Source organism: Simochromis diagramma, unplaced genomic scaffold (assembly GCF_900408965.1).
Source record: "Simochromis diagramma unplaced genomic scaffold, fSimDia1.1 OVJJ01000734.1, whole genome shotgun sequence".
Taxonomy (NCBI): Eukaryota; Metazoa; Chordata; class Actinopteri; order Cichliformes; family Cichlidae; genus Simochromis; species Simochromis diagramma.
Window position 1 is genome coordinate 135,905 of NW_024387513.1, and position 13,257 is coordinate 149,161.

General features: G+C 41.4%; 2 protein-coding genes across 3 annotated transcripts in view; both read right to left on the bottom strand.

Annotated features, from left to right (window-relative positions):
* LOC120725803 overlaps positions 1–13,257 on the bottom strand; it is a 69,007-nt gene that overhangs the window by 17,375 nt on the left and 38,375 nt on the right. The gene's annotated exons all lie outside the window — the stretch shown is intronic.
* Positions 7,893–11,558, bottom strand: LOC120725805. The gene is made up of 5 exons (XM_040018854.1): positions 11,410–11,558; positions 9,741–10,100; positions 9,556–9,633; positions 9,352–9,465; positions 7,893–9,278 (listed from the first exon to the last, which is right to left on the bottom strand). Exons 1-4 carry the CDS (start codon positions 11,465–11,467, stop codon positions 9,353–9,355), a joined length of 609 nt encoding a protein of 202 aa, XP_039874788.1. The 5' UTR covers positions 11,468–11,558; the 3' UTR covers positions 7,893–9,278; position 9,352.

The window sequence follows — 13,257 nt, forward strand, 5'->3', positions numbered from 1 at the left end:
GTCACTGACACATCAAACAGCAAAGAAGAAATGTTCACAGTGAATTTAATTAATTCACCAACATGTGATTAAATCTAGTTGATCAGCTGTGATAGTCTATAATCTACACAGCTGCTAATGTGACTGAGAGTGATTCTAAATAAAAGCTGTTTACCTTGAAAGCAGAAGAGCGAGTTTAAGGACACGACACAGATCAGTACAAGAACATAATGACTGTAGGACGGAGCTTTGACTCTGGCACCAACCTGCAGTTTGTTGTTGAACTGCTCCACCCACATTACTGCAACCGGGATTTTGGTGGTTTGAATGTGAGACTGAGTGGAGTCTACATTTCTTCAGTCCTGAGAAATGTGATAGTTTTATTTTAGTTTTCACTGCTTGTTAAGTTATCAGTTAAAGAGTTCTGCTTGTTAGTTTGTGTTGATACAAACAGGTTCTTGGTGTGAATGTCTGAATATAAAACATATTGATCTTAGACTTTGAATGATTCATCTTTGATAATGTTTTTTTTATTATTATTGTCTCTGAAAACCAGAACATGTTTGATTCAATTTAAAAAGTGTGTCAGTCTGCTGAGTCAGTGAAGCAGAAGTGGATTTTCTGACAAACATCATTCTCAAAAAACTGTAGTTAGACTGCAGCAATAATCTCCTCCTGCCTGCAGTGATGGTCAATGTTAGGCTGTCATCATGTCTGAATTTTAGGAAAATTCACTTATTTAAACCATATAAGCAAAAACCCAAACACTGAAAAAACACAGAACAGAAACAGCACTGAGACTCAAGTCAGAGTTACACTTCCTGATGAGAAGTGGCATTAAGCTGGTCACTGATGTCAGTGTAGCTGCAAACACATTTACATGAAGGAGGCAGTAACTGACCAATCACAGACAAGAACATTAAAGTTGACAGCAGCGAGACAAAGAACATAAAACTGTAAAACTATAACAATATAAAGAGTTTACAAACACAACACAGACTGACAGTAACAGTGAGAGGAAAAGCTCTGCACAGTCAGCAGGTTAGTAGTAAACATGCTGTATGACTGTGTGAGGGTCAGTGAGACTGGAAAAGAGTTTGTGTTCATCAGGAATGAAAACGTTACAGCAGCACATGTTTCATCTTGTTGATGTAGATGATCGAGGCCGCTGCTTTCTGTGTCATTTAAATTCAAATTCAAATTTTATTTGTCACGTACACAGTCATACACAGTACGATATGTAGTGAAATGCTTGGACAACTGCTCGTGACCTAAAGAAAACAAAAAAAGGAAAGGCTATGAATAAGATAGGAAATAAATATGAAAAATTAAAAAGGGTAAATTTAACTAGGAAGGAATAAAATATAAATTAAGGTTAAAAATGAAATAACTGTACAACACAAATTAGAATGAAGGGTAAATTTAACTGGGAAGAATAAGATAAAATATATAAATTAAAGTTGAAAATAAAATAACTGTACAACAAAATACACAATATAGAACTATATAAGAATGTATGAAGAAATCTAAATCTAAATAATATATACACAATAACAGCAGCTGTACAAGTATTAACCGGAAATGAAGAATATAGTGACCAGTGTTGTGCAAAAACAAAGTCCAGAAAGTCCAGTGTGTGTGTAAGAACTGTATGTGTGGGTCAGTACTGTGTGGTGGTGTGATTGAGAGACCGTATCGCCTGCGGGAAGAAGCTCCTCCTCAGTCTCTCTGTGTTGGTCTTCAGGGAGCGGAATCGCTTTCCTGACCTCAACAGAGAGAACAGTCCGTTGTTGGGATGGCTGAGGTCCTTCACGATCTTCCTGGCCTTGGTCCAGCACCGCCTGCTGTAGATTGAGTGCAGGTCAGGGAGCTCGGAACGGATGGTGCGCTCAGCTGACCGCACAACCCTCTGTAGAGCTCGTCTGTCCTGCATGGTGCTGTTCCCGAACCAGGTTAAGATGTTTCCCGCCAGGATGCTCTCTATGGTGCACGAGTAAAAGTTCCTGAGCACCTTGGAGGGCAGTTGGAAGTCTCTCAAGCGTCTGAGGTGGTAGAGACGCTGTCGGGCCTTTTTCACCACGGTGTTGATGTGACAGGACCACGACAGGTCCTGCGTGATGTGAACTCCGAGGTATTTGAAGCTGTCCACTCTCTCCACTGGGCACTCGTTGATGACGGGGGTCTGGTAGTTCCTCTCCTGCTTTGTGCTGAAGTCCACTATCAGCTCCTTTGTCTTACTGACGTTTAGAAGGAGGTTGTTCCTCTGGCACCAGTTCTCCAGATTCCTAATCTCCTTCAGGTAGGCCGTCTCGTTGTTATCAGAGATCAGGCCCACCACGACGGTGTCGTCAGCAAACTTGATGATGGTGGTGGAGCTGGTAGTGGCCACACAGTCATATGTGTACAAAGAGTACAGCAGGGGGCTCAGAACACACCCCTGGGGGGCTCCAGTGCTGAGAGTGGTGGAAGCTGAGACATGTCCGCCCATCCTTACTGCCTGTGGTCTGCCAGTTAGGAAGTTGGAGATCCACTGACACATAGATGAGCTGAGTCCCAGATGCTCCAGCTTGGTGGTGAGTGTGGAGGGAATTATGGTGTTAAATGCAGAGCTGTAGTCTATGAAGAGCATTTTAACATAATTCCCCCTTCTAGTGTCCAAGTGAGTGAGTGATGTGTGGAGGAGATGAGAGATGGCATCGTCTGTGGAACGATTTGGACGGTAAGCGAACTGTAGTGGGTCCAGTGTGTCTGGTAGTGAAGAAATGATGAAGTCTCTGACCAGGCGTTCAAAGCACTTCATCACTACTGAGGTGAGGGCTACAGGGCGATAGTCATTGAGAGAAGCAGGGTGGGGTTTCTTCGGGACAGGAACAATGATGGACTCTTTGAAGCATGTGGGGATCACCGACTGAGATAGAGAGATGTTGAATATCTCAGTGAACACAGGAGCTAGCTGGTATGCGCAGTCTCTTAGGATACGACCTGGGATGCCGTCTGGTCCTGCTGCTTTCCTGGTGTTCACTCTCTTGAAGGCTCTCCTTACTTCATGCTCGGAGATGACGAGCACGTTTCCGGTGCTGGCAGCATCTTCCTGTCTGCAGCCGTTAGCGCCGCTAACACTAGCATTGTTGGAGACCTTAGCTGCAGCCTCGAAGCGAGCATAGAAAGTGTTCAGCTCGTCTGCCAGAGTCACGGCCGCGTTCGTCATACCGGTTGTTGGTGCTTTATAGTCCGTTATTGTCCTTAGTCCCCGCCACAGGCTCCTAGAGTCACTCTGTTGGAGTTGTGACTCTAGTTTCCTCCCGTAGCGCTGCTTCGCCTCTTTCACCGCCCTCCGCACGTTATATGACGCGGCTTTGTACGGGTCCATGTCCCCCGTCATGAGTCCCGTGTTGTAGGCAGCGGTGCGGGATCTCAGAGCGTCGCGGATGGTTTTATCCACCCACGGCTTCTGGTTGGGAAACGTTGTGATAGTCTTTGTCTCCACGGTATCATCCGCTAGTTTCCCGATGAATCCCACAACCGCTTCCGTAAACACGTTGACGTCATCGTCGGAGCTGTTCCTGAACATGCCCCAGTCTGCGTCATCGAGTGCGTCCTGTAACGCGGCCACCGATTGGTCCGTCCAGCGCGCGACCTTCCTCTGAACCGGAACTTCCTGTTTCAGCCTTTGTTTGTATTTTGGCATGAGGAAAATGGCGGCGTGATCAGATTTGCCAAACGGGGGGCGGGATTGTGCCTTGTAGCCGTCCTTGACCGTAGTGTAGCAGTGGTCCAGTGTCCTTTCACCTCTGGTGGGGCAGGTGATGTGTTGATAAAAGTTCGGCGCTGCGCGTTTGAGGTTGGCGCTATTAAAGTCCCCCGTCACAATAAGCGCAGCGTCCCGGTGTTGTGTCTGGTGCTGTGTGAGTGCCTCATGCAGCTCGCATAAGGCGGTGACCGTGTCCGCTTGTGGTGGAATATAAACGGCACTTACAATGACCGATGTAAATTCCCGAGGTAGATAAAAAGGACGACACATGATGGACAGTAGTTCCAGATTTGGTGTGCAGGAGCGTGTGAGAGGAACAACGTTCGCACTGTTGCACCAGTTGTTGTTCACCATTAAACACACGCCGCCTCCCCTTGACTTCCCCGAGTCCCGTGTCCTGTCCATGCGGTGAACCGAGAAGAACTCGGCCGGCTGGATGGCGTGGTCCGGCACCGCTGGGTTCAGCCATGTCTCGGTGAAGCAGAGGAGATTGCAGTCCCGAATGTCTCTCTGGAACTTTATCCTGGCCCTGAGGTCGTCAAGCTTGTTCTCCAGTGACTGGACGTTGGCGAGCAGGATGCTAGGCAGAGGTGTGCGGTGTGCACGAGCTCTCAGCCTGTTCCTGACGCCGGCTCGCTTCCCTCTAGGCCGCCGCCGCTTCCCTTTGTTCTCCCTCGAGATCTCACTCGGCCAGCTCGGGTCCGGAGTTAAAAACTTCGAATTGTGAGTACATTGTATACCAATAGAAACAAGAGTGTCACTGTCATACCTAATGTACCCAATGGTGATGGTTTTGCCGATTTAGAAACGCTGAAAACTAACTTAAAAAACAAAGACAAAGAAAAAGTGGTCGGAGCAGTCGTGACGGCAGCCGACCTCACCGGCGCCATCTGATTATTCTGATTACTGAAACAATTTTAAAGTTATATCTGATTATATCTGATTACTGAAACAATTTTAAAGTTAAATGTCATCACTCTTTATCTCTCTGCAGGACCTTCTTGCTTTGATGCACTTACTAACCACTGAGTCACTAGTATTATTAAATCTATTCCCCTTTTTTTTTTGACACAGCAAATATGATTGCATGGGAGAAAAGCTGTATTTGACATAAAACAAAAGCTTTGGTGGAGGAAACTCCTCAAAGGTGTTTTACTGCTGGTGAAAAATGCTGGACGTTTATGTCCTGTGCAAATTATAATTAAAGAAAATTTAATTAATAACAATAAAAGAAAAAACTGCACAAAAACCTACCAGTAGCATTTCAGGATGGCTGTCTCTATATTTGCTGCTACAAATTTCAACATGTCTTTCTTGAATAGAAATTCTTCTGAGCCATGAGAAACTGTGCTCAGCATGTCATTTCACTTGGGTTTCTGAACCTGAACCATTTGGTTAATAATACCACTACTAATGATAAAAGTAATAAAATGGAATGTGGAAGAAGGTCCCATAATCAAAGACACCCAGCCACCTCCACCTAAGACTTCTAAAAAAAAAAAAGAAAAGAAGAAAAAAAGAAAAGAAAAGTTATTAATATTTCCAAAACATGAAAACACTCAAATACGCCCTCTGTAGTTAAGCCCACTGCAGAAACACCCCCACTCCCCCCAAAAAGATTGAAGCAGACCTTTTTCTCCCTTGAGTGTTTTACTTCTAATACAATTTCTCTCCAAATGCCATCATTATGTTTGCTGTCAAGAAAAATGGACTTGATTTAATAAAACCATGGTGACATCCAGTGATTGACACATTTTTGTCTTAAGATGTGACTCAAAGTTACACAAAAAGACAAACTCCTTCTATAGTGTGACCCAGAGAGCAATGAGGATGCTGCTGTAAAGCTAACAGCAGCCCACCCAGGTCCAGACTTCCTGTAATGCACAGTAAGAATGTTAAAGAACCAATGATGTCACACTCACACATTCAAATGGCAGTGCGACAATTAGGAGCTCAAAACTTTTACAATTCAATGAAAACCTGACAGTGTCACCCTGGGAATTTCAACCACAGAATACTGAGTTGAGACGTTGTTAATTATGAAGAAGGTGCACAGGTCAGTTATACTTAAGACAGACGTGGTTCAGTGTAAAATAAACATTTTGACAGCCGTTTAAAATACGAAATAAGTGAACCAATGAACTGATTGTACATGCACAATTCAGAGCTGTGGATTACCAGATGAGAAGGTCCAGAAAGATCACCAACTCATACATGCAGCTCATCTTCACACACTCAAACCAAGAGTGCATAAATAAGCACTGCGCACAGATGGTCCCACCACCAAGGCACACAGTTGCCTCCACTTTTGGCCTTCAGCTTCTGAATAAAAGAAACACAAGTTGTTAAAGTAATTAAACTCCAAAACAAATGCATCCTCTGTGGTTAACTGTACTGCAGAAACACACTGGTGATCTGCAGCTAGAAAAAGGGCCTCCTTCAGTCTTCAGTGGTGTCACACAAAAGAGAATCTACAAATCAAAACATTCAGAAAGCAAATGCACAAAAAAAAAAATTCCTTCAGTTTGGAGCAGACAGCTTCACTGAATCTAACTTAATAATTTAATACATTAACAGGCTTCCATATATTGCATGTAAGGCTCAACTGCTATTCTAAAACTTCCAACTTCCAGTGAGAAGGCCAAACAAAGCAAAAAGCACAAAGAAAAAGGCAAAAGTAAAATGAACACAAGGCAAAGAGGAATATTCTGTAAACGTAGCCCAGAGAAGCAGCGGCGGCCTCGCTATAAAGTTATCAGCTGCTCGCTCGGCCCCGACTTCCTGCAATGTATCATACAATTAGCATTTATAGCAAAAATACAATAATGGATGTAAGGCTAAGATCGTAACAAATCAAAGTTACATGCTGAACAAACAGTGTCGCCAAATTTGCAAACACACTTGTTTAATACCAAGTAAAATAATAAAGGTATGGCACAAAATAAAAATATGTCAGGAGTCGATGGAAGGCTTCAGGGAAATAATCTGCGCGTGATCTTTACAAAACATGAGTGGCACCAATCAACAAAAGTGTAGCCAATTCAGGCTGAGGCAGCAGCTACATGTAGGCAAGTCCTACCAGTGACAGCTGGGACGTCAGGTGACTGAAGAGCTGGATGCGCACGGCAACAGGTGAGTGAGTCAGGGATGCTCAGATATCTAATGTGATTGGCTACTAACAGTGGCTAATAATGTAATATGGAAATACAGTACTCATTGTGCTACATGAATATAAAATAAGACTGTAACAGAAGTAATGCTAATATCTCAACAAGTCAGAGTTACACTCTGATCAAACTGTGATGCCCAAGTCTAGAAAAAAGCAGCAAATAGGTTTCTGCAGCTCCAGCTGTAAACAAACCTAATACAGATCCATCCTGTTCCATCCTGAAGCTGTGGAGCCGAGTGAATTCTGCATCGTTAAGAAGATTTGTTTTAATGTTTATGAATGCGAATGCAAATTCAAGACTGTCAAAATTAAATCTCTGTCACTGAGTTTATATCAAACCACAATGACAGAGACATCACTTCATCCAAGAACTCTCCAAACTTTAGATCCTGAGGACTCGACTCTAAAAAGAGAGAAGAGTCATTTTCTCTGTATTTTTTTTTTTCTTTTTGAATTAGTTTGTCTGGTAATTTATTTTCCTCATGAGCAACAGATAAAAGGAGCATTTGACACAACATGACCTTCAGTTGGTAACGATAGTCCCATCAGAGTAAAGAACATGAGGACAGGCCTGCTTTACGGTAGGCTTAACTTGTGATTGACAGGGGACTGCTGTATCTGTTGATGGTGATGGTGGACAAAACACTCATTCAAAACACTTTAAAAGGAAGTTGATCACTGTAGCTCAGGGGTGTCGAACTCCAGGCCTCGAGGGCTGTAGCTACTTTTAAAGTCTGTTTGTCGCCCCCTACAGGACATTAACAATAACCCCCACTGACTGCAGCAGTCACGGAGGCTGCAGAGACGTGTTTGTACGTAGGAAGCGTAGACTCACACTCATGTGTGGAACAAATCAGTGACAACGTTTACTGCTTTAAAACAGAAATCAGACGGTGGCCTCTAGTGTCCAGTTCTGGTATTGCACTGAAAAGATGAGTCAAAATTAAGGTGAACATCAACATTTCATCTCCAGTAAAACAAGTGAAGCTTTTATCATCTCTCATTTCATTTTATAATTTCTTACATCTTCTATCTTACATTCGGTAGTAAAAGACATCTCTACTTAATTACAGTGACACATAATGAACATGGAGCATTAAAGTTCCTGTTTGTCTGTTCAGCAACACAGTGAAGACACTGTAAATGTAAAACTTTAATACTTAAAAATAAACCAAAGATTTAATAAAAATTAACAAATAAAACCGTTGGACACTTTTACACTCGCAACTCTCAGCACTAAACTGAAAACACGATCACAAATCAGACTAAACTTTACAGACTGAACTTCGAGTCCTGACCAGCAGGAAGTTTAACATTAAACTTAATGAATTATTTGTAGCTTTAAAAATCCAGAGATGTAAATCACCTTGTTTTGGATGTTTATAAAGTGCAGCAGATGATTAACGAAGGGTGTTTAAAGTAATCAGCTTATAGCTCAGGTTCTCTCAGACAGTAAAGATGAAAGAAAGAAAACAAAAAACAATCAGAGCTCATCAGCTGTGGTAACAAAGTCTGCTTTCATACAGTGAGGTCAGTAAAACAAAGGAGTTCTCCTTATGAGCTCCATAAATTCTCTTTCTATTACTTTAAAACTTGTTGGTGCTTTTCCAGTCTTCTGTGTCACCAACACAATTTTCAGGTGACCCCCCCCCCGAACTGTGCTGGAAATATCCACTTCCATCTGTAATGAATGCAAATGGAATGGAAAAGACTGCTTGTTTGGGAATGATCTATGTCAGCCCAGCACAGTGATGATCAGGGAGGATTTTAACCCTTTAATTAGTCCCTCAGAGACACTTTGAGGTCTCCCTGAAAGGTTTAAGTTCACCTTTAACTAACAAACAAACAAACAAACAAACAGTAAGTAAATTCATTAAACACGCTGACAGTGAGGCAGAGGAGTGTTTCTTCTCCAGGCTGAACTTCACAGTTTTGTATTGAAGGAGGAAATCCATCAGTTTCACTGCTTGATGTTTCCAAGCAGATCCTCCAGAGTCTGACAGCAGCAACTCTGACTGAAGACATCTGTAAGAAATATTTCCTGTTTAGATCCTCTGATCTTCCACTCTGGGTTTTCTTGTACGTCACTTTGTTTGTCTGAAAATGAGCTCGATAAATAAGCTGGATGAGGCTCGAGTCTTCAGCTGGAGTCAAAGTTCAAGTCAATCTCACAGCCTTTTGTAGGAGTGACCTTATGATGAACTCAGTGCTGCTGGGCCCAAGTGTCACCCTGTGGTTGATGGTTTGAATCCAACATAAATGTGAAGATCCAGGAAAGATAAATCTCTCTCAGCTCCATTAACACCAACGCTCCTTTGAGTACAGCAGCTACACTGATAGTGGTTGTTTTTGTGTCTCGTCATCCTCTGGATGCTTCTGCTGAAAGAAGTAGAGTAATGAGTCAGTCTGACGGTGCAAGAAGCAACAACATGTTTGTTTGTTTGTTTCTTACTTTAAGTTTCTGCAAGACGTGGAGAGAAATATGCAGCAAAACCAGCGAGAGCCAAAACTAATGTTACGGTGATGACAACAATGACCACAGGGACCCTGGATCGACCTGCTGATGCTGAATAAAGAAATAAACATAGTCACCACAAATGGACCAAAAAATACTCAAGCAGGAATGATGCAGAGAAAAGTTGGAGCATTTTCTCACCATTTGTTAGAGTCTTTTTCTGAGGAGCTGGATTTTGCAGTGATGTCTCTGTTGTTGAGGTTTTAGCAAAATCTGTATCTGGAAAAAAGAAAAACAACCAAAACAAACAAATAAAAATCTATGAAATTGGCAGTTTTTGTTTTTTTATACACAGTGATCACATGTGTATAAATGAATTGTCTTACCAGAGACGGTGACTCTGCAGCTGTTGTAACCGCGGCCATAACCTGTGTCCACCTCACACAGGTACAGACCCGAGTCCTCAGTCCTGAGTCTGGACAGCTGGAGTCTGATTCGTCCTTCTCTGAGGGCGTCTTTGTCACTCTGGACTCGTCCTGAAAACTCTTCATCCTGAACCTCTGAGAACTCGACACCATAATAAAGATAATACAGAGTTGAGGGTTTTTGATCAGTTATCAGTCTACAGCAGATCTTCAGTGCTGAGATGGACGTGTCAGGTTTGGTGGTGAACGTCCACTCCAGTGTGAGGTTGTGGTTCTCCTCTGCCTGATAGGAGCTCTGTGTCACATCCACTACAAATGATCCTGTTGAGGAGACAGAGAGGAGCAGACACGCAACTTTATACAACATCAGAACTGTGAAGCACAACAAACAGTCTTTCTGACAGCCTCCCACACGATAGTTTTTCATGTTCTTCCACCACAGTATAATTCCACATTTTACTCTCGTTTTGACTAATCTCTGATTATTCGAGACTTTGTATGTGATTAGAAGGATTTTCAATTCAAGTCTGGATTTAAAACAGGAGCCAATAAAGAGAAATCAGCATGGGAGAAACATGGTCTCACTTTCTAGTCCTTGTTTTTCAGATGGTACAGCGGTGGATCAAAATGTGATGTTACTTTTCTTTGTTCATAATTCATCAGTTCGACAAGATCTCCATGAAATACAGCTGAACTCCATGACATAGCCTCCTCCCTCCTACAGATGGCTGCAGATACTCATTACTGAGCTCCTCAAACACACTGATATGAACCAAAGCTGAGACCATTTCTGATGAACTGGCCGGATGAATCTGTCAGATCCTTTGTCAGACCTTTGTTTTGTTTTGATTTTTCCTATTTCTTAAGGACGTGACTTTCAGATACTGTTCATCTGCTGTAAATAGTTTAAGCACACACTGGCCTCCATGCTGAGATAGCCCCAGTTTTCAGCTGATAGCTTTTTGGGAATGATCTTGTTTGTGCAAAAACATTTTTATGTCCGTCAACGTGTTTGAGCTTTGGTATTTTTTTATAGGCTCAACCAAAGAAATGGGAACAAACAATTTGTAACAAAGTGTCGAAAGAAACATTTTGAAATCGGTTCTTTGGTAAGTTGTCTGCTTTGTGCTAACACCGCACTGATTTAACCTTTAAGTTCGGTGACTAACTCAGCTTCAACCTGGTCCAGTTAAACTGTGAGCACGACATTGTCATATTAAAAGCTTTTCAACATTCACATCAAACATTCACTCCCACTGAGGTTTGATAAATATGAAAACAAATTATATTGAAGACTGTCATTAAGCTAACATTTTACTTCTTGAGATAAAAACATGATAAAACATATATTCAGCAATTCAGTATTTTACAACTGGACTTGCATGTTAAGCAGAGAGAAATGTGAAATTGTCTTTGTTTGCTGACTTCTGCTTCTTCTGAAACTGCAGCGTTTTAACGTGACGGTCTTGGCAGACCTGCTATAATTGGACACCTCCATTTCTAAATCATAAATAAAAATATATAACATGCAAAGAATGGATCAAGACCTGCAGGTGACTTTAGCATTAGTTAAATATTGTTGGCTAAAATGGTCTAAAAGTAGAGTCTGTAATAGAAACACATTATTTACCTTTAACTGAACTCAGGTAGATGATCAGAGTCCACAGTGAGGCCACGAGGAAAGGCATGAAATCCACACTGACATCTTATTCACAGTCTGTGGGGATCCAGAGCTTCTTCCTCATTACACACAGAGACTGAAGACACAATGAATTCTGTTAAATCTCAACACAGACGGGCCAATCATGTCTTCAGAAGACATTACACTTTCTTTATATAATGATATTGGGCCTTTATTAAAAATAAAACTACAGGCGTTAAACATCACAGGAGAAATGCTGCTCATGGTGAGTGCAAACCTTTTACAGTCATTTCCCCCATAACCCTGTAACAGGACAGTTATTTAAAGATAGCTGGGCATTAATGGGAAGCTTCTGTGGAAATGAGAGAACCAACAGAGAACCTTTCAAACCAAATCTTTTACCTTCAGCTTTTTAATAAGACAGACATACAGACAGACAGAGATACGTGTGTGTTGATAGCTGATGTCTCTCTTGGTTCTATTACACTTGCAGTCATTCTTTGACCCTGTTGCAGATCTGGACCTGGTGTCAACAATCACTTTGTGCTATTTTTGACGTTCACCCTGTTGGTTTGTTTCTGAAATGTTCACAGCATGACTTCCTGCTTTTTTTTTTCATGCAGCGATGGACTGATATAGATTCTGAATATGTGGCCTTGGCAGAATTTGGTAATAAAGCAATAAAAAAGTATTTACTGTTAGTGCAGATATTTGTTTTTTGTTTGAAATAAAAATTCTACTAGTATTTGTAGTATGTTATATGAAAATATTTGAGGAAGCTTGTTTGCCACCTTTTTGTGCACACACACTGATGATCATGTAGTCCCAGCTCCCACTGCTTCAACTAATAATATATAATTCTGTGGAAATACTATCAGTGTTTTTAAGACCAAATTATTAGAGAATCTGTTAATAAGGTCAGGGAAAAATATTTGAGCCCATGCTGATTTTGTAAGTTGTAAGTAACTTTTTTGAAATGACTTTTTCTGAATTGTTTTCTTTTTTTGTTGCTGTTCTGTCTCTCACTGTTCAAATAAACCTACCACTGAAATCATAATCATTTCTGTGTTAGTGGCCAATCTTACAAAATCAGCAGGGGTTTAAATAATTTGTTCCCTACTGTAAAAATCTATAGCATCAGTAGATACTGTAGAAATTTGAGTAGTTTCATGTAAAAAACACAGTAAAACTGTTAAATAAATTACAGTGAGGTTGCTGTAAGTTTTACAGTAACGCGCTGACGAATCCTGCTGCAAGGTTTTTACTAGAGTTTAGGGTTTTTCTTACAGTGCTCAACACTGTAAGAAATGAACCAGGTGCTGATACCTGTTAACAATGTTGTTTTCATTATTCTCACACACTTCGATGAGGATTGCAGCCACAACTACAGGATACACTTTATATTATCGGCACTCAGCGTGGATGCCCACTCGTGCCACGCTGTCAGTGTGTCAGTCTAACCAGGTTAAGAGGCAACACACTTGCAGATAAATTTATTCTAATTAGATTTCAGCTGAAAAGTTTCGGTTTTGTTTACAAGTTTTTGGATTTAATGCTCATTAAAATGTTTTTACATTTAGTATTTTGATGATGTATTCAGATCAGAGATCCGGGCACAGTCCTCCAACCAGGTAAGATGCTATTAAAAGGTAAAGGTTTCGATAATAGTGCATTTATTTGGTATCAGATCGATGTCAGATTTTTACGGCATTTAAGAGTCAAAGTTTTGGCCTTAAGCTGAGCTTAGAGTTGAAGTAAAACGTCGGTTTACCTTGAACAGGTGTGATTAAGATGAAGGCAGATCACAGGATTAAAGTCATGAGTAGAAAAGTGCAA